Source organism: Neofelis nebulosa, chromosome 3 (genome assembly GCF_028018385.1).
Source record: "Neofelis nebulosa isolate mNeoNeb1 chromosome 3, mNeoNeb1.pri, whole genome shotgun sequence".
Classification (NCBI taxonomy): domain Eukaryota; kingdom Metazoa; phylum Chordata; class Mammalia; order Carnivora; family Felidae; genus Neofelis; species Neofelis nebulosa.
In genome coordinates this window covers 147,305,080-147,327,051 of record NC_080784.1, presented here as the reverse complement: position 1 = coordinate 147,327,051, position 21,972 = coordinate 147,305,080, and the positions used below count along the sequence as shown (strand labels likewise).

General features: G+C 42.9%; 2 protein-coding genes and 1 long non-coding RNA gene across 3 annotated transcripts; 2 read left to right on the top strand and 1 right to left on the bottom strand.

Moving 5' to 3' along the window:
* The first annotated feature begins 1,105 nt into the window (after positions 1-1,105).
* Positions 1,106-2,155, top strand: LOC131507465 (platelet factor 4-like). Its single transcript, XM_058722291.1, has 3 exons — positions 1,106-1,384; positions 1,687-1,810; positions 1,929-2,155. The coding sequence occupies exons 1-3, from the start codon at positions 1,282-1,284 to the stop codon at positions 2,014-2,016; spliced, it is 315 nt and encodes a 104-aa protein (XP_058578274.1). The 5' UTR covers positions 1,106-1,281; the 3' UTR covers positions 2,017-2,155.
* Positions 2,156-12,209: 10,054 nt separating this feature from the next.
* LOC131507464 (uncharacterized) lies at positions 12,210-20,297 on the bottom strand. Its single transcript, XR_009259503.1, has 2 exons — positions 20,180-20,297; positions 12,210-12,349 (listed from the first exon to the last, which is right to left on the bottom strand). It is a non-coding gene; the product is annotated as an uncharacterized LOC131507464 (long non-coding RNA).
* On the top strand, positions 19,146-20,824 carry LOC131507462 (growth-regulated alpha protein-like). Its single transcript, XM_058722290.1, has 4 exons — positions 19,146-19,322; positions 19,428-19,551; positions 19,660-19,743; positions 20,575-20,824. Exons 1-4 carry the CDS (start codon positions 19,235-19,237, stop codon positions 20,582-20,584), a joined length of 306 nt encoding a protein of 101 aa, XP_058578273.1. The 5' UTR covers positions 19,146-19,234; the 3' UTR covers positions 20,585-20,824.
* The last annotated feature ends 1,148 nt before the right edge of the window (positions 20,825-21,972 follow it).

Below are 21,972 nucleotides of genomic sequence, written 5' to 3'. Positions count from 1 at the left end.
CCCAAGTAAAGGCACCTGGATGGCTCAGTCGGTTAAGCACCTGACTCTTGATTTCGATTCAGGTCATGATCTCACAGTTCATGAGTTTGAGCCCTAAATCAGGCTCTGCGCTGACAGCACAGAGCCTGCTTGGGATTCCCTCTCTCTCTCTCTGTGTCCCTCCCCTGCTCTCTTTCTCTTCTCTCTCTCTCTCAAGAAAAATAAACTTAAAAAAACTAAAAAAAAAAAAAAAAAAAAAAAAGAGCCCAAGTCATCCTTTTTTCAGGGAAGGGAAGATGGTCCATATCGATTTCTTGACCTTTACTTTGCGGATTTTGTTACCTACCCTCCACCCCTCTTCCACATCTTTCTACACTCCACTCCCAGAAGTTCTGTGCCCTCTTTAGAACATCACTGATCCAGCCACAGTGCAGCCTGACTTAAACTGGCACTTGTCCAGGTCACAGCAGGCTCTGGGAAATGTGGCCTGGAAACTCTCCTGCTTGACCTCATTTCTGGGCCAAGCCCAACGCAGTAACGTGGGCACCAAGTTTTTACAGAATGAATGCATTCCAATATTACTTTCATAATTTTTCTCAGGGTAAGAGGATAGACCGGGGTAACAGACTTTGCTTGCTAGAGGGTGCCTGGTAGGGCAGGGTAGATCCTGTTCAAGAGACCAAGGAAACTTCACATTCGGGTGAAATTCAGAGCTGAGTCATCCCAAAGACCAATTCAAGTTTTTACGAGCAAGAAAACAATTACAAAGACACACCTTTAACACACACAGCCACAAAGCTGAACTCCGTGGTAATCAGGACACGCTGGCAGAAATAAGCAGTTCTTGAAAAGGCAGTTTGTTGCCAGTTGGGAAAGAAACAGAAACTGTCTAGGGTCTGAAGGCACCACCTGTATAAATGGCAACATAGTGATCACAGAGAACTCTACAATAACACATAACAAAGGCAACAGACAGGTTCAAATACTGGCTCTAACTGCACCCATGTGCACGTACATGAATTTAGATTGAGGGTGTTGCTCCTGCTCCCAGCTCCCAGCCAAAACAGCTGACCCCAGTCTTCTTCTTCTTCTTCTTTTTTTTTCCTCCTAATCTTGGCTGGCCAGAGCCTAACCCTTCCCAGAAGTGTCTCCACTTCCCCCACCATCTGCCCCAGTTTTCCGGACAGGACAGGACTGACAGTGGGGATAAAACCGGCCTGGAGAGTCTTGGGAGCCACTGGCCTGCAAAGCCTCGGCCCCAACTGCCCTTGCACTCTCGGCTCCTACTGGCACCTGCTGGACATGAGGCTTCGAGTGGGTGCCCGCGCCCCCAGTCCCCTGCCCAGCTCGGGGCTCCTGCTCCTGGGACTGCTGCTCTTGCCAGCTGTGGTCTCCGTCCCCAGAGGTAAGAGCTAAAGTAAGGCATGGAGGGGACGGGGGCAGACGACAGGCAGTCGGGGAACCCCCAGGGCTGGGGTGGAATTTTTATAGTCTTCTGAGCTCTGCCTAGGTGTGCGGGCGCTGTGCCATGAGCTGCCCGGTGCACTTTACCATCTTGTCAGTAACACTTCTCTCTGAGGGAGGTATGATTTATGGGTGAGGAAATGAAAGCCAAACGCAATGAAAAAAGATCCCTAAGGTAAGTTCGAAGGTTCGCTGACTCACCGCTCTCTCCTCCACCGCCTCCCCGCCCCCCCCAACCCTCAGTGGACCCAGAAGATGAGCACCTGCGCTGCGTGTGCGTGAAGACCACCTCCGACGTCCGTCCCAAGTATATCCGCAGCCTGGAGGTGATGGGTGCGACAGTCCACTGCCCCGTTCCCCAGATGATGTGAGTCCCTGCACGGGCTTCGGGGCCCTACCCTCTGCCTCCTTTGCCTTAGCCTGCGCTCCTCCACACCCCGCTTCACTACGCGTCTAACCCCACGTTCAAATCTTTTCTCTGGCAGAGCTTCTCTGAAGAATGGTAGGAAAATATGCCTGGACCCGAACGCCCCCCTGTATAAGAAAATACTGCGGAAGCTTTTGGAGAGCTAGCTACCAGCTGCCTCACTCTGTACAGTTGCAATGCAGCATGTTTTCTGTTTTATTCATTTTCAAGCTAATGGTGGAAAAATCTCCTGATGTTTTTTTTTTTTTATTGTCCTCCAAGTTCTAAATAAATAAAATAAATCGACGTGTCGTGTATTTCTTAATAGAGCAAAGAAATAGTGACTCAATTTCATTTAAAAGAAAATCTCCAGAATTTTAAGCAAAAAATATATTTGAAGGGAAGTTGGGTTTAATAAGGACTGGTTCATTTAGTGTGACACGTTCACTGATATATATTTGCATATTTACGTGATTGCATTACTTTATTTACATATTAATGTTATAATTAGCTTTGCCAGTAAATATTAATCACACTGAAAGTCACAGGCTTTTTTAAATAAATAAATAAATAAATAAATAAATAAATAAGTCAGGCTCTCTTTTATGCCCTTAAGATTTATACTCAACCGGGGTGCCTGGGTGGCTCAGTTGGTTGAGCGACCGACTTCGGCTCAGGTCATAATCAAACGGTTTGTGAGTTTGAGCCCCGCATCAGGCTCTGTGCTGACAGCTCAGAGCCTGGAGCCTGTTTTGGATTCTGTGTCTGTCTCTCTCTCTGCCCCTCCCCTTCTCATGCTCTGTCTCTCTCTGTCTCAGAAATAAATACACACTAAAAAAAAAATTTTTAAGATTTATATTCAACCTAAGTATTAGAAAAAATAATGCAAATGAAACTAGGATTCTCTACTACTTAGTGGAAATATATTTATACTTTCCAGAGAATTACATTAAACTATTTCATTCTTTATTGGTGCTTTGATAATATGGACATGTCACCAAGGCGAAATGTTAAAAATAGTTCTGATACCCACATAACTACCTTTAGTGAATCCCACATTTGTCAAACCTACAGAATTGGGTTTTGCTACACCCCATTAATATGCTGTGAATGTTCCTGTAAGCCTGCAAATGTCTTGAACAGATGTTCTCTTTGGTATTCTCACGTTCGGTAAACCTTTCTTTGCAGCCTACCACTGTTCCATGAATCCCTTGACATTGGAGAAATCATGAATGTAGGTTAAACAGCTGTGGAAAATAGAGAGGTGCACGATTGTACATGTTTCATGTTTCGGGAAGACACCACTATACCTTGGGGAGGAAGGAGGGTGCTTCCAGATAGGCGTGTTAGTTACCTATTGCTTCTGTACCAAAGTACCATGAACACAATGGCTTAAACAATACACATTTATTATCTTACGGTCCTGGAAGTCAGAAGCCCAATTTGGGGCTCACAGGCTAAACTCAGGGTGTCCTCAGAGCTGCTTTCCTTCTACAGGCTCTAGGGCATAATCCGTTCCCTTGCCTTTCTTAGCTTCTAGAGGCCACCTGTAGTGCTGTGCTGGATGATCTCTTCCTTCATCTCCAAACTACATCCCTCCAACCTCTGTTTCTGTTGTCACATTTCCTCTATGACACTTCTTATACCCTGCTTGTCTCTCTAAACAAAACAAAACAAAACACCTGTGATTACATTGGGCCCATTCGGATAGTACAGGATAATCTCCTCTCAAGACCCTTAACACATCTGCAAACTCTTTTTTTTTTGTCCATATAAGGTAACATTTTCACACATTCCAGGGATTAAGGCATGGAAATCTCTGGGAAAGAATAGTGCTGTTCAGCCAACCATTCATGGGCAAGGAAGTAGAATCTAGTGGAAGCAGGAGAAAACTACAGACCCTTGCTTGTGACTTAATGTCATTTCAACCTACTACAACAATATGTAGAGGTAAGATTGGACGGCTAACAGAAAAAGGAGACTGGTACAATTCATTCTCCTTGGGTGTGGGGAGGGCCTCTGAGATGACAAACTACTTAAGTAAACTCTATTTATAGAGGCTTTTGAAGTTTCAGAGTGTCATCTAAATTTCCGCACCCCCTTCTCGTGTTATGTAGTATTATTCCCACTGCAGAATTGAGGTAAGTCTCGGAAACGTAAGAAATGTCCCAAAGCCACAGCTTGTTAGAGGCTGAGCAGATGCTTCTGACGCCCAAATCCCTCTACGCTGCCATTCACACAGGCCATTGGCCTCTTAACTACGTCTCTCTGGAGGGACTGTCCACGCATAGCGCTTGGAGGTGGAGTAGGAATTTGCTGGAGGCAAAGGGAAGAATGGAACTGCCACAAGATGAAAAATAAGTAGAAAGACGTAACACCATTAACTCCTCAGCACGACCGGAGGGCAGTCTAGGATTCTGCAGAGCCGAGGTGTCTATGGGGAATGAACGATGGTCTTCCAACTAGTTTTCACCCATCTGGTGTTTTTACCTTCAGCCCAACTCACTCAAGCCACCTGGATTAGCTTTCCAAAATACAGATACTTTTTTGCATAACCTTCAAGGTGTAAAGTCTCAGCCTGGCACCCAATGCTTTGCCAGAGCTTTGCCTGAGTTTCCTCATCTGTGGAGTGAGAATAGTATGAGTGTCTACTTCATAGATGACCATGGGGACCAAACAGATGATGTGGGCAAAACACCCAATGCAGTTCCTCCTGCTAAGGCTGTACTTAAAAATTAGCAACTATAGGGGCGCCTGGGTGGCTCAGTCGGTTGAGCGTCCGACTTCGGCTCAGGTCCAGATCTCGCAGTTGACGAGTTCGAGCCCTGCGACGGGCTCTGTGCTGACAGCTCAGAGCCCGGAGCCTGTTTCAGATTCTGTGTCTCCCTCTCTCTGCCCCTTCCCCACTCGTGCTCTGTCTCTCTCTGTCTCTCAAAAATGAATAAACATTTTAAAAAATTTAAAAACAAATTAGCAACTATATCAGGATGCCTGCATGGCTCAGTTGGTTGAGCGTCTGACTTCTGCTTAGGTCACGATCTGCAGTTTGTGAGTTCAAGCCCCACATCGTCAGGCTCTCTGCTGTACGTGCAGAGTCCACTTTGGATCCTCTGTCGCCCTCTGTCTCTGCCCCTCCCCAACTCGCTTGCTCTCTCTCAAAAATAAATAAACATTAAAAAAAATCAGCAACTATAATGATTATTGTTGCTCTGAATATTGCTTTCAGTGTACCACCCTAGTCAGTCCAGAGTGTAGACTGAGGCATTTAACAGACTGATTCTTGGTGGTAAGCAGCAAGATATCGTTGCAATATAAATCAAAGTTCCTTAAGTCAAATGAACTTTGAGAGAGAAAATACTGTAAATGGAGTATGGGAGGTATGGGAGGTAAGATCCTGTTTTGTTTTGTTTTGTTTTGTTTTGTTTTTTGCTTCTTTTCCTTTTATGGCTTGCCTCCAACAATATACTTAGTTAGAGTCAGTTAAGTGGGACTCAAAGGACTAAAACAAATTTTGCAAAGTCAACCCATGCAGAGGCCTTGCAAATCCTTCCTTCGAAATTGCCAGAGAACACTTTCAAGTGGCCGCCTTTATCAGCAATGGTGTTGGGAAAAAACTTTCCTATTCAGGCAGCAATTTGTTTGCTGTAGCTCCCGCTGTTGAAATATTTACGGAGTGATAAGGATTCAATGCACTCAAACTTTTTTTTTTTTTTTCCTGCAGAAAATATACAAACTATACACTTACTGCACAGTCATGGACCTTATCAACAAAACCAAACCAAAACCACCAAAAGATATTTTGCTCTTGAAAGTTGCTCTGCAGTTTTAAATGTATTGTTTTTTTTTTTCCCTTTGAAGGCCTTTGTGGTAAGAAAAAAAAAAAAAAAAAAAAAAAACCACCACAGTTTCCTTTTCAGTACATGGAGCACTGAGGGTTTAGTTGTTTTAAAAGATACATCCATATTTTTTCTTATTATAAAAAACAATGAACACATGCTCGTTACGGATAACGTAGAAAACATAGTGGAAACTATAAGGAAAAATTTTTAAACAACTGTAATTTGGCACTCAAAACTACCCTGTTTTTTTTTTCCAAAATATTAGTTATTGGATATTGGTTGCAAGGTGAACTGCTAATTTTCAATAAATTCTCACTGCACACAATTATAAGGAAATGGGAATTACTTTATTGTTAGGGAGGGTTCCTATCTCAATTTTACATGGAAGAAACCAAGTCCTGGGGTAATAAATTTTTCCTTGGTCACAGAAAGGTGTCAAACTCAGGAGATTAAGCATTCACTTACATATTTATAAATATTGTGTGTGCATGTATCCACTGTGTGTGTGTTTATGTATTTACACACATACACATACCCCTAACACAAGTTCACAATACAATACTTACATTTGCTTTGTACAATGTGTTTGATATTTCGTTTTCTATACTATCCTCCTTTATCCATTTTTGAGACATTTGGCGACAAGCTTGTGAAGTATTTCACAACCCATTAATGTATCATAACTTGTCGTTTTAAAACATTGTTATAAAATGAATGAATGAATGAATGAATGAATGAATAAAATATTGCTCTAGTTCTTTGGTTAAAGACTCAAGTTTTACCATTTCCTGTTGGAGTCCATACGCTAATTAATGCTTCTCAAGATACTTGGAGAGGGATGGGAAGCTCAGGGCCAGCTGGATAGTTAACTCTCCTTGCCTGTGGTCTGCTTTTGCTCTCATTCTCGAGGGCTGACCTGGGGCTGGTGTCTCTGGGAACCCCATGAGGATCAGTTTCGAGGGGAAGATGTAAGGCCAGAGAGGCAACTGTCTGGATTGTTGAGATTTTCTGTCTTTTTCAGCTTGGGGCTCTTCCTTATACTCACTCCCCATTGAGCGTCAGCCTTGCTATCCTGGTTTGGTTCCTAATGTAAAATAAACTGAGAGCAGAAAATACCTTACTTCCTAGGGGGGCTGGGGAAAAGTAAACACATTTGGTAAATTTAAATGGTGGTTTGATACCTATTTCTCCTTTGCCTACAGTTCTTTTCCTTATCCTTGAAGTCGCTGGCTTTATTTAGCCCAGTGGGATTTTGTATAAGACAATCTTGACTACAGAGTTTTGACTCTGTGTGGCCTGGGTCTCTCAGTTTTCTCGTCTGAAAAACAAAGGCAGTAATTTCCACCTCACAGGGAACTGGGAAAGGTAAGTGTCACTTACAAGGGGGAGCCATCAGGGGTCTGACTCAGAATTGGGATCTAATGAGTAAAAGTTACTCTTCCCTTTTTCTTGGAGTTTTGCTTTCAAAGCACATATCATTTCCAAGCAGTAGTGGCCACATCCTTGACTTGTACAAGGAACCATTAAGAACATGTCTAACAAGCCAGAACTTTCCCTGCACAGAACCACAACTCAAAGTTTGGGTGCAGATAACCAGAGCAGTCATCCCTTTCTGTGGTTTTGTGTTCCTTGGTTTCAATTACCCACTGTCACCCGTGGTCTGAAAACTGTGAAAGCAGATGGTTCTCCTGACTTATGGGCAGAAGGCCAATAGTAGCCCAATGCTATATCACAATGCCTATGTCATTCACCTCACTTCATCTCATTATGCAGGCATTTTATCATCTCATATCATCACAAGAAGTAGGATGAATACAATGCAATATTTCGAGAGACCACATTCAGATAACTTTTCTTGCAATATATTGTTAGTGATTGTTCTATTTCATTATTGTTGTTAATCTCTTACTGTGCCAGATTTGTAAGTTAAACTTTATCATAGTTATGTATGTATAGGAGAAAATGGCATATATAGGGTTCAGTACCCTCCATGGTTTCAGACAGCCACTGGGGGGCTTAGAATGTACCCCCTGTGGATAAACGGGGTCGACTGTAGATTAGAAAAAAGTTTAACATGACAGGGGTACCAGGGTGGCTCTGTCAGTTAAGCGTCCAACTTCGGCTCAGGTCATGATCTCACGGCTCATGGGTTCGAGCCCCACGTTGGGCTCTGTGCTGACAGCTCAGAGCCTGGAGGCTGCTTCAGATTCTATGTCCCCATCTCTCTCTGTCCCTCTTCCACTTGTGTCCTGTTTGTGTCTCTCAAAAATAAGTAAATATTAAAAAAAATAAAAATAAATTAAAAAGTTTAACATGACAGATACAAGTTGTATTTTCCATTCATGGTAACAGCTAAAAGAAAATCAAATAACAAAACCACAATGCTTATCAACCAGCATATAAGATTCTAAAATTATAAAAGTATAAGATTATAAAACATTCAGGAGATTTGGTGATTGGGAGCCTGGCGAAAGTGTTTACTCGGTAAAGAAAACAAGGAGAAGAAAGGAACTTTGGCTGTAACCTTGTGAAATGTTTATCTCTTTGCTGAAGCAGACATGTGGGCATTAGGCTCTTATTAGCCAGTGTTGCCATAAGAGATAGTAAAACTTGAAAGCAGAGTTGGAGGAATCAGCTCTTATCAGCTGTGTGGGAGAATCAGTTTTCTTGTTGCAGTAATTCTAAGGATGAAGATGGGATCAGTGGGGAAAAAAGGCAATAAAGCAGTTTATCCATCTCACCAATAGAAAAATGATTAGACTCCATTGCAATTATTTATCTGCTCCTTCTTTTAGATCAGGGAATAAGGATCTTGCCTTCTCTTCATTCTCTCTTCCAGAAAAATGTCTAGCAGAGTAGATGCTAAAGAAATGTTGGTTTATATTTATTAACTACATGGAAACAGGAATGCAGTTAGTGCTAGACACAGAGGTGCAGTGGGGTGCTGGATAAGGCATCTTGCCAAGAGAAAGTGGGTTCAACATTAAAGACTCTGTTTTCCCACACCTGACTTTGTGAGGCTCAGAGATTTCTCCCAGTCATTCATAGACATTACAACACCTTCATGCCATTTACCCTATTGATGATTTGCATGATTTTTAAAAAATTTTTAATGTTTATTTATTTTTGAGATAGAGAGAGACAGAGCATGAGCAGGGCGGGGGCAGAGACAGGGAGACGCAGAATCTGAAGCAGGCTCCAGGCTCTGAGTTGTCAGCACAGAGCCCAACAGGGGGCTCGAACTCACGCTCATCCAACATGACCTGGGCCAAAGTCAGACGCTTAACTTACTGAGCCACCCAGACGCCTTGGTATGATTTTTTAGTTAGAGCCACATCTATAGCTATCAGGAAATCTGCCCCCTTCATCTGTCCAACCGCACCCTTCCATCACACAGAGATGCTATAAATCGTACTCATTACACATGATTTGACTGCAGATATTCACAGCCGATGTGTAACATACACATAATTAAAGTACACACAACCAAGCCATCCTTTCTCCACTTCTACCATAATTCCCACCATATTTAACTGTATCTCATATTTCTTTAACATCCTCAGCTACTTCGGGAGTATCAGTCAATGAACTAGCCCAGTCACACATCAGCCGCACGACCCCTTTGAAATAACTATTATTCAGAATCCTCTGTCTCCCAGATTACCCGAGTATATGGACAGAGCCTAGAAGGAAAAGATAAAAACAAAATATTTCGGGCCAAAAAATGTTAGGTAATGAATACTGGAATATTGTAGCTAGTGAATATTGGAAAATACTGTGGACAGCGTGCTCAATATCTAGTTTTTATGATGATTCATACATTTCCTAAGTTGAAATCTGTATCTTTATGCCATGCGTGCAGTTTTGTTTTTTATGCTTTATACATTCATCTTTTGACTTCCTAAATTTTGTTTTCATAATACCATAATGTCATGATGGTGTTTTCATCTCCCAAACAAATTCCTTGTGTGATTATTTCTAAGAAAACTTTTTTCACTTCCTTATTCTTTTGCAATTTTGGCAATCCTGTATTTCTTCCTGTTACTCTATATGATCATGATGTCATTCATTTACTGAGCACCGCTTCTGGAAAGTTCAGGAAACAATTTTAAGAAAATGGAGACAAAAAGCAATTTATAAAAACATTTTAAGAACCAATAAACCTCAAAAAATCTAACAAAAACTAATGTATCAAATGGTTCTCAGTGTTTACTGAATGATTTTAAGTATTTGTAGACCGATCGTACCATCAGATGATCATGTCAGCAACAGAAAAATGAGTGATCTTACATTGCAGAAGAAAGCAGACAGGATAAATAAATTTATGTTAGAAACTGACTTCATCCAATGTCATATCTCCTAGTATAACTATCACTGTGCCTAGCACACATAGATGGATCAAAAAAAAAAAAAAATACATGAGGTAAATAGCAATTATCCATTCACTTTCTGCCCAGATCTTGTACCTTTAATTAAATGGACCTGCCCATCTATCATGAAGCAGATGGTCTATAAAGGTCAAACACATTCCAACTCCATATGTGGCAGTCAACCTGGACCTCCTTTGCTTAATTCCTGACATGGTTCCGGTGCTCTGGCTTTGAATATATTTGTAGGTCCTACTTGTGTTTTTTGGACATGTTGGCAGACCATGGCCTCAGAATTTTCTAGACAATTTGGTTCAGACTCATTTCTCTGGCTCCCCCAGATAAGATACTCTTCAATTCTTACACTGTAATTTAAATTCTGGCTCATCTGGGTTCACCCATGTCCCCAGAAAGGTTTTACTCAGATGCTGAGTGTCAAAAGAGGCAAAAGTAAGGAAATCTAAGCTGTTGGCAATCCTTCAAAGATGGTTTCCTGATGTCCCAACGTCAGGACACATTGGTTACATGAAACAGTGGCCTGAAACCATTTATTCATGCATTGTTTCAAAAACATTAGTCAAATACTTTATATGAACCACACTCATACTGGAGATGGGATGCAAAGAGAAATGAGATATGATAGCTTCTTTGCAGAATACATAATCCAACATAGGAGTAGGTAAACCAGTGGTTCCCAACAACATGATCTGTATCCAAGGGCCAAGATAATCCCTTGGACGGCGTTATGAACTTTCTGATGGAAGTGACATTTGAAATGGTTCCTGAGTGAAAAGCAGACACCTCTGGGCCGGGCCTAAATTCCTGTTCTCTCTGCACTTCCTGCTTCAATGTTAAACTCCAACCTAAAAAAATAAACTGCTTATTTTTGTAGTCATGTCATACCACACTGCTTCCAGCTTCCATGTCTTTGCTTATTTGGTCCTCTGTTTCTGGAATGGGTCCCCTACCCACTCACCTTAGGTAGCACCCTCCTCCAGAATGTTTTCTCTGACAGCTCCCACCCTTCTAAGAAAGGGAATCAGAGCACCCCGCCTCCTCTGAGTGTCTATAAAGTTCTGTGTATCGTGTATCGTGGACTTCCAGGCAACTCCTTATCTTTTTGTCTTCCTTCTATAGACTGTGAGTTTGGTAGTGACAGAGAATATCTTTTTCCCTCTATGAAGCCTAATTTATTCCTTAGCTTGTAAGTGGTAGGTAAATGTTGAAGGAATAAATGGATAAGTGGGTTAAAAATAGAGTAAATAGAACTACTTGTGTTGGCAAGTTATCTGTAGCAGAAATATGACAGATGAATGGTGTTAAGCCAGACTAGCAAGAGACAGATACCTAATTTAAATGGTGTGAAAGAAAGAGAGAAAGAGAGAGGAAGGAAGGAAGGAAGGAAGGAAGGAAGGAAGGAAGGAAGGAAGGAAGGAATCAGGTAGGCAGGAAGGGAATGTTGGCTTACATAGATAGCATCCACAAATAAATCAGAGCCACCTAGAGGCCATGGGTGCCCAAACAACATCCTTTGTAATTTTCTCCCATGTCACGTGCCTTCTTCCAGGCCAGTTTCATTCTCAGACAGACTCTCCCCAAGCACTGGCTCACCTCTGGGTCCCATGTTGCCAGTTTAGCAGCCCTAGGAAGAATTAAGGACTTCTTTTTCAATTATTTCAACAAAAATTCTAAGGATTGCTTCTCATTTGAAAGGGCTTAGGTGACTTGCCCATCTCTGAGTCAATCAGCAGGGCTTGAGGGTGGGCCCCAACAGGAAGGAACTGAGAAATGGGTCATCCCCTGAACTTCATGGATTGAGAGCAGGTGAAACTAGGGTGTGTTACCAGGGAAAAGAGAAAGAGGAGCCCAACACACCGTATCTGAGGAGACTGAATAGAGAGGTTGGCCCGATTCCTGGTACACACTAATGCCTTTGGCCTGTACGGTGAATGGATCCAGGAATTTAATACCATGTTCAGACATGGTCACTCTTCTCCCCTCAGAGCCAGAATTATTACATCAGAAGAGATCATTTTAGGCAAGCTATGCCCTTTCCTGCTTGCCAATCAGCATGGGCAGCAGTGTCTCAGCCTGGGTGCCCACCTGCCCTCCCCCCCCCCCCCCCCCCCCGCCCCCAAAGCAGAACCTGAGTCATCAGCTCGCCATACAGGCCGATTTATTCGAGGAAATGTTCCCAAGGCTGGGACGGGAGAACTGGGAAGAGTGAAACAGAGCGTAGGCATCTGGGTTCAGTCCTCCTGGGGATCTTGTGAGAAGTCATGTACAGTATCTGCCTAAAACATGAAAGAGGAGGAAATATTTATCGTTGCCTCCTGTCCCAAATTGGCAAGAGATTTTCCACAGCAGTGACAGAGAAACTTTGCGGCAAAAAGGCGTCTGGCGCAGCTATGGCGAGGACTTGTAAATGTATACCTGCACGCAGCTGGTTGCGTGCGTTTACCAGGGTAAAACAGTGGGCCTAGATGATGTAACATCCTAGATTTTACTAATTGTTGATTCCGAAAGATTGGTAAGAAGTACTGGGGGCAAATGGAATTTAACCACCAAAGCATCCATTTTTGAAAAAAGACTCTTCCATTTCTTTTTTTTTTTTTTTAATTTTTTTTTCAACGTTTTTTATTTATTTTTGGGACAGACAGAGACAGAGCATGAACGGGGGAGGGGCAGAGAGAGAGGGAGACACAGAATCGGAAACAGGCTCCAGGCTCCGAGCCATCAGCCCAGAGCCTGACGCGGGGCTCGAACTCACGGACCGCGAGATCGTGACCTGGCTGAAGTCGGAAGCTTAACCGACTGCGCCACCCAGGCGCCCCTAGACTCTTCCATTTCTTAAGAGTCTTGCTTGTATTGGTTTAAAGCAATGTGCACAAAGGGGCACCTGAGTGGCTCAGTTGGTTAAGCATCCGGCTCTTGGTTTCAGCTCAGGTCATCATCTCAAGGTTCATGAGTTCCAGAACCCACCAACCGCCCCCCCTCCTCCCTGCCTGCTTGAGATTCTCTCTCCCCATCTCTCCCTGCCCCTCCCCCACTCACTCTGTCTCTCTCAAAATAAACTTAAAAAAAAACGAATGTGCATAAAACCTTGATGTTTAACTCTTGCGGAAGTAATTGACTCAGAGAAGCACACAGTCAAACAAGAGAATGGATTTGTTCGTTGTAGTAGGCCGTAGCAGTCCTGTGCTTATAAATATTTCTGCATTTTGGTTGAGAAAGATTTCATGGATTTAAGTGGCATATTACAGAAAAAATAACAACCAAAAAGGAACCTTTTCCTTTTTACCTCATTTTGAAGAACAAGCGGCATTAAATCGTTCCTGGAAGTTTAATTCTGCACAAGCCACAAGTGTTTGCTGCTTCTTGACATGCTCCATTTACTTCTACTTTTTTTTTGTTTGTTTTGGCAGCTTCTGTAGATAAATTGGAGTTTCTGATGTCCCTGAACACCCTCGTTTACGTCACTTTTAGGTCAGTCTGGAGATCATTACAGCAAAAACACTTTCTGTTTTTCTTTTTCTGTTTTTAAAAATTTTTTTTAAATGTTTATTTTTGAGAGAGAGAGACAGAGAGACAGAGAGACAGAGACAGAGTGTGAGCTGGTGAGGATCAGAGAAAGAGGAAGACACAGAATCTGAAGCAGGCTCCAGGCTCTAAGCTGTCAGCACAGAGCCCAATGCGTGCTCGAACTCACGAGACTTGAAATCATGAGCTGAGCTGAATTTGGACGGACGCCCAACTGACTGAGCCACCCAGGCACCCCCTTTGTTGTTGTTTTTTTTTTATTTACATGAAGTTGAGAGATTTGTACAGTATGACTTGTGCTGAAGCCCAACTATTTGAGCCTATAAAACATGATGAAATGTTCAAACCGGGGTAGCAGATATTTCAGATTTTCATACCTGAGCAAATACGAACTCAACAAACATTCACTTTTCTTTAAGAAGCTACCAGTAAAGCATGCATGTCCACTGATTTCATTTTGGTGGTGTTCGAAATTGATACAGAGAACAAACTTTTTAAAAAAATGATCTTTTTATTTTGAAGTAATTTTAAGTTCACAAAATTTGTAAAAATAGTACAGTTTCTGTGCACCCTTCACTCAGTTTCCCGGGTTGCAAACACTTGACATTAACAGGGAACATTTGCCAAAGCTTAAGAAACCAAAATTGGCACATTATTATTATTATTTTAAGTTTATTCATTTGTGAGAGAGAGAGAGAGAGAGAAAGAGAGAGACAGAGCGTGAGTGGGAGAGGGGCAGAGAGGGAGACATAGAATCCAAAGCAGGCTCCAGCTCTGAGCTGTCAGCACAGAGCCCTTCGAGGGGCTCGAACCCACGAACTTGCACATCATGACCTGAGCCGAAGTTGGACACTTAACCGACAGAGCCACATGGCACATTATTACTACTATTAATGAAAACTCCAGACTTGATTGGACTTCACCAGATTTTCCACTTATTGTCCACTTTCTGCTTCAGGACCCAACCCAGGATGCCACCCTCAGTGAGTTATGTCCCCCACTTCCCTCTGAACTGTGACAGTCTCTGAGTCTTTCCTTATTTGTCATGACTTTGACGTTTTTGAAGAGTTCTAGTCAGCTATTTAATATTCCTCAATTTAGGTTTAAAGGATGTTTTCTCATGGCTAGATAGAGTTACAAACTCTGGGGGAAAGTACCAAAGAGCTGAAGTGCCCTTTTCATCATATCATATCAGGAGGTACATGATATCCACTTAATACCGAGTGACACCATTAACCTTTATCCTTTAGTTAAGGGGAGGTTTACCAGATTTCCCCACGTTCAAATTACTTGGTTTTCGGAATTGGACAATTTAAGAAAATGCAACAACGTATATGAACAGGTTATAACAGGAGAGAATTATGCTATTAGTGAAACAAAACCATGCAAGATGTATGATCATTTTGCTGTGCTCACAGTTTAAAATATTAAATTTGAACCACTCGGCTAGGAGGATAACAGTGTTTTTTTTTGTTTTTGTTTTTGATTTTGTTAAATCACTCCTCTCTAGGAATTCTTAACTGTGTATCACAGAGCATCTTTATCATAGCATTATGGTTAAAAGCCATTCTCTCTGAGTGTGAGTGCTGGACTCAATATCCTGTGACTTTGGGAAAGTTACTTAACCTCTCTTCGCTTTAGTTTTTATATTTGTAAACTTAAAGCCCCATAAACATAACCTTAAAGTCCCATAATAATATCTATTTCACAGGGTTGTTTGGAAGATTGAATGAGTCAATATTTGTAAAAACCCTTAGAAAACACCTGCAATTAAGCACAAAATAAATGTGCTGCACCTTGGAGTAGGTGCAGAGGCTTAGTAACTAACCCATAGTATGTGGCAACTAAATAAAGGAAGTGGTCTGTTTCGTATTTACTCAGAATCCTGTAGACTCTTATTCATTAGCTACTATGTTTGTTGAATAAAAACTCAAATTTTTAGCGACTTTGTTAAAGTTTATTCTGCAGAACAAACAAAAGTTAAGAGATTATAGAAAAAATAGTCTCTTCATGACTTTCTGATTTTATAAACTTCATAAAATGAGGCTGTCTTACATTTACAAGTAGAAAACAAAGCAATGCACCTTTCAAGTTTTAAAGAATGCTTTTGGATTACTGGCCAGTTTCACATCAAATCCCAGAGCACAATGTATATGTAACAAGGGGAGACCCACACAGACTCAATTACTCATAAGCTAGTCTCATATTTACAACTTTCAGGATTTTTTGTTCTCCCTTCTTACTGCTTAACACAAATTTTGATCTTTCAATTTCCCTAGTTTTTCCTGTCAGGAACATACTGACAAAGGCTAGAATGTCTTTAAAGATAGTCATCTTTTCCAACAAATGCGATGAAGGGTCTTTAAGTCAAACTCCCTTTTATAGATGAAGTGATTGGAACTAGGACCACAAACTAAATCAGTGGTAGAGTTCAACAGTAAAATTGGAAAATTGAAAACTCCCGGGTAAGTGTATCTCCTGGTAGAGTACAGTTGTGCCTTCCTTTCAGGAAGCCTAAGACAGAACATTTTTTGGGGGGGGAGGGGGGGCTAAAATATTTTGATCTGCAATAGACAAGATATTTTCATTTATAAGGGTACAAATAATTTTACATTCACTAGTAGTACTTCACAGCAAATGAAATACAGTATGTAATTAACTAAGCAACATCCATAGGCTATTGCTCCCCCTTCAAAAGTTCCTGAAAGTCTTAGTTCTCATGATAGCACAGGATCCCTGCATATAACTTCGTTTTACCCTATATTCACTCAACACCTTCTGTTTTCCCGAATTTTGTCCCTATTTCACACTTTCATGACTTTGTTTAAAAACTAAAGCAAAATTAATGAGGAAAAATGTTCACAATTACTTGGAGAACTATGTAGCTTTGAGTTTTGAGTGTGTAGGAAACAACTGGTTTACAACATCTGATGGATTTCGTTTTCATTGCCATGTTAGAGTAACTATTTCTCCCCAAGAGGGAGAGATTCAACAAGTAAGTATTTAAAAAGAAGAAAAAGGAGAGGAAGAAAAGGAAGAGAAGGAAAAGAAGAAAAGGAAGAGAAAAGGGAGAAAGAAATTTTTGTTCTTGTCTTTGTCTATTCTTGTGGTAGTTGGTTTTCCTTTTTATTTTTTAAAAGCAAACTCTACCCTCAACTTGGGGCTAGAGCTCAGGCTCTGAGATCAAGACTCCAATACTTTTCCAACTGAGGTAGCCAGGTATCTCTGTTTTAGTCTTTTAAGGTGAATATGCTCATTTTCATTTTTACACATGAATTGAAATTACTTCGTCTTCTTTTATTTTTTTGTCTTTGTCCTGTGTTTGCTGTTTATTATTTTATTATTTTTTTAATTTAATTTTTTAATTTTTTTAAATTTACATCCAAATTAGTTAACATATAGTGCAACAATGATTTCAGGAGTAGATTCCTTAGGGCCCCTCAACCATTTAGCCCATCCCCCCACCACAATCCCTCCAGTGACCCTCAGTTTGTTCTCCATATTTATGAGTCTCTTCTGTTTTGCCCCCCTCCCTGTTTTTATATTATTTTTGTTTCCCTTCCCTTATGTTCATCTGTTTTGTCTCCTAAAGTCCTCATATGAGTGAAGTCATGTGATATTTGTCTTTCTCTGACTAATTTCACTTAGCATAATACCCATATAGTTGCAAATGGCAAGATTTCATTCTTTTTGATTGCCGAGTAATATGCCATTATGCCATTTTCTGTGTGTGTGTGTATATATATATATATATATATAGCACCTCTTCTTTATCCATTCATCCATCAACGGACATTTGCGCTCTTTCCATACTTTGGCTATTGTCGATAGTGCTGCTATAAACATGGGGGTGCATGTGCCTCTTCAAAACAGCACACCTGTATCCCTTGGATAAATGCCTCGTAGTGCAATTGCTGGGTTGTAGGGTAGTTCTATTTTTAGTTTTTTGAGGAACCTCCATACTGTTTTCCAGAGTGGCTGCACCAGCTTGCATTCCCACTAATACAGAACATTTTAAATGTGAAAAGAAAAATTGGGGAGTGAACCTTTCCATTACAATTGTTTTTTTTTCTTTATGGAAGGATTTACAACGGATTGAGTTTCTGTTTGGGCAATGCTGGGAAAAAGTTATTCCACTCACTTAATGAACATTTATAAAGTGTTTAATCTGCACCACCTCTCACAAATGTTGACTCATTTCTCATAACTATCTTGGTGTGGACAGAGAAATGTTTAACAACTTGCAGGTGATAGGTGGTTTCGCTAAGGGCTCAGTGGCCAGCTGCCGGGAGCAGGCTCTTACCCACTAAGCTGGGCAGTCTGGGAGCCCTGTTCCTACATACCCATCTCTGGGCCAGAGGTCATTCCTGTTTGTTCCCCCCTTCCCGCATGGGATTCCACGTGTCCAAGAGGTCTGAATCCAACCTGGAGAATTACACTTAAACCCTCTCTACCTAATATTGAATTCATCAGATTTCTCTAAAACTTCTGGTGAAAAAATAGCAAAGGTGTCAGCTTCAGAGACTGAAATTCCTAGTACGAAAACAGACAAGTCACTGTTGCTAGAGAAAGGGAGACCAGCCCTGAGGGTTGTGTGGTAACGGATTTTTGAGTGTGATGTGGCGGTTCATGTGAGGGTGCCACACAGCAGGTACCCGCTCACTGGGGACCTTGTGCTGCTTTGTTCCCGGAAAGACCAGAACTCGTGAATTCCGGGAGCCTGGCCAACTTGCCCCTCTCCAGCTTGAGACTGATGGCCGGTCCCGTATTCCATAGCTCAAATTTGAACCTCTCATGCATGGAAAAAGAGATTTTCCGGGATTTAGGGCATTCCAACATTTTGGAGTACAAGGAAGTTCAGCAGTATACAAAAGAAGAACAAAAAGGTCATGTTACAGCCCTCTCCTTTCACTGAAATCCACACTGGAATCGACTCTAAACACTGATTCTTATTCCCACCAAATGGAAAACATAACCAAGGTAATCTAAGTGTGGTTTGAGAATATACAAGAGAAACAGTTTGAACATTTTTCTCTGGAATCCGAGACGCTGGCTGTATTTTTGACAGCATTCCTTTCAGGCGTAGGACCTGTGCAAGACGGAATTCAGAGACAGAATATACAGAGATGGAAGGTAGAGAGCTAAGCAAAATTTACCCCCTCGCTATCCTTAATTCCCCCAAATCTGATCACTAACGAGGCAGAACTCTCCCTCCAAAACTGCCACGCCACCCCTGTCCGGGGCTCACAGATCCGCCCCCAGCTCCTCTCCCAGCGCCCGGGGATCCCTGGGCGCCCACGGTCGCCGCACCCTCCCCCGCGGTGGCAGCCGCCGCCGGGCGGCCACTCACGCCCCCTTTGCGCATTGGGGCCGACAACGGTCTCTGAGTCGCCGGCACCCGCGGGCGGGTCCCCCTCCATCCCGGGGGCGGGGCCGCCCGAACCTTCCGCACCCGGGAATGACCCGGGGCGCCGGGAATTTCCCTGCCCCCCCACTGCGCCCTGCGCCGCGCCGCACCGAGTCGACAGGGGATAAAAGCGGTTCTCCCGGCTCGGGGAGCCACAGAGTCCGCTCCGCCAGCCCTCCCGCCAGCCGTCCAGCTCCAGCCACCGCCGCCGCGACTCCCCGAGCTGAGCCCCATGGCCCGCACCGCGCCCCGCGCTCCCCGGCTCCTCGGCGCCGCGCTACTGCTCCTGCTCCTGGTCCCCGCCGCCCGGCGCGCCGCAGGTGAGGCCCGGAGCCCGCGGGGGGACGGGGTGCGGGCGGGGGTGCGGGTGGGGGAGGGGTGCGCGCCCCGGGGCCGCCCGCTCACCCGGCCTGCTCTCCCCGCAGGGGCGCCCGTCGTCACCGAGCTGCGCTGCCAGTGCCTGCAGACCGTGCAGGGCATTCACCTCAAGAACATCCAGAGCGTCAAGGTGACGCCGTCGGGCCCCCACTGCGCCCACACCGAAGTCATGTAAGTGACGCCCCGCGCTGCCGCCGTCCTGGCCGTTCCCCCCGCCCCCGTGCCCCCCACCCCGCGGCCCGGCCTCCCGCCAACGGGGACTCTGCCTTGTCTCCGCAGAGCCACTCTCAAGAACGGACACGAAGCCTGTCTCAACCCCGAAGCCCCCATGGTCAAGAGAATCATCGAAAAGATGCTAAGCAAGTGAGTTATGCTTTCTGTTGACGAGTGCCGCTAGAGTCCTTGGTCACGGATCCTGGCAAATGCGTCTGGGAAGTTTGATCAAGAAAACTTGATCAGTCCTTTGCTGAAGGACTGAAAAATCTGTTTCACACTAAATTTGCTGTTCAGGTTATTCATCCGCTTTGTTGCGGGAAGAATATTTCTAGTGCCCTTTCTCCCCATTCAAACGAATGTGGGTAAACCTGCTTTTATTACAGTTATTGGTGTTGGTCAGTTACATTAAAAAGCTTTCCACCTGTTAAGAAACATAGACATGCCCCCCCCCCCCATTCCTTCTGGGCTTCACGTCTGCAAAGCAAAATCCTTGGTGTTGTGCAACATAGGCTCTAAAGCTTAGAGGTGAAGAGCAGGCACCTCGTAGTGACACTGTACTAGGAGCAAATCTGGATTCTTTCACCTATCAGCCATGTGACCCAAGGATGATGACGATGACGATGATGATGATGAATCTAAAGCTTCTGTACGCCCAGGAAAAGAGTAAACCGTAGTAACTACCATATGGGGTTGCTATGAGGCTGAAGGGAGGCCCAGTGTGACAGAGAGAAACACGTTGTGGCTGTTTGTAGCCAATAATTGAGGGAGACCACAGGCTCCACCTACATTCCCAAATGAAAGCATCCAAGAGTTTAGAGGTCTCTGCCACACAGTGTAGGCAGTAGCCTTTAGATGCCAGGCTGGGGAAACTAGCTTCAGAAAACTCTGGAACGTCACGGTTGGGACAGGAGAGGGGTGCTGTGCCAGCCAGCTTTCCTGAGCAGTACTAAGGATGACATTTTTCTCATTATCTGGCAGCTCCAACTGACCAGAGGAAGGCGGAAGCAGACTGGTGGCTGCACCTGAATCCGGCCTTGCTCTTACAGGAATCAAAGAGGAAAAAGTGGAATCGTCAGCGCCCAGTGCCACCAGAATTGGGCCTCATACGTTTTGAGCATCTCTTAGGAGAAGCCTCCAATTTATTTATTTATTTATTTGTTGGTGGGCTGGTTTTCAGAGATTCTCTGCCACTATTTTACATGCAACGTAATTATAGGCTGCGATTGAATCTCTTTGCGGCACTGTGCCGTTATTTTTATTGTTTATTTTATGTTAAACCCAGCTTAGTTCAACCCTGATTTTTATTTACTTTGAAGGTAAAGGTTTGCACATATTCCCAGTCATTAAATTAATACTTCTGAGGAACCCACAGCATACCAGCCACTGCGACAGTGGCTGGGGCATCCAAGTAGAGAGTGAGGTTGTTATCAGGCTGGGGGAATGTATGTGCACAACTATTTTTGTAATTGTTTAAAAGAATGGCTGTTATTTATTGAAATGATGTCACAGTATGTGGTCAACATTTCTCATGTTGAAGCTTTAGGAACTACAATGTTCTACATATCCTGTGGACATTTTATGTCTTTCCTGTAAGGCATAATGCCTTATTTATTGTTAAATATGCAGTGTTTCTCTATGTCTTATAACAGAGAGGCTCACATATTTATTGCTGTTTTTGAAAAGAACTTGAAAATAAAGTATTTCAAAATAAAAAAAATGTTTGTTTCATTTAGGGGCAAAAAGTCTATCTTTACTGGATCATCTGATGATTTACAGGAATATTTCTTGGCCTTTTTAAAAATTGTTTTTCCTCCTGGGCATTCAATTTGCTACACAGATAAGTCAAACTATAATTTATGCTTGACTTTATCTAATGATAGCTGTCATTTCATTTACCCAGGAATATGCTTGGGTTTCATTTACCCAGGAATATGCTTTTCCCAAGTATGGGTTTCCCTCTGTCCCTCAGTGTAAGAGTCACTGATATTTATTGCCATTTGTTACAAAGAGCTCCTCTCTACCCTACTACTCAATTTTCTCTCCTCAAAAGCATTTACATTCTTAGAGCAATCTTAACAAGGAGTCTCATTTAATTGCTTTTGCTAAACGAGTCTTCAAACAATTATTGACAATTTAATGAAGCTGGCAGGGAAATGGCGGTAAAGTGAATTTTTTCTTCAAACCTCAAATAAGTTGGGTCACCAGTAGAAGCACAAAAAGTGAATGGCTGAGTACTTTGTCTACAAAAAGATCTAATTGACATTTGTGTTCAATTTTCTAACCTTCATTTATAAGTAACTGACACTGGGGTGCCTGCGTGGGTCAGTCGGTCGAGATCCCAACTCTTGATTGCGCTCAGGTCATGAACCCAGGGTG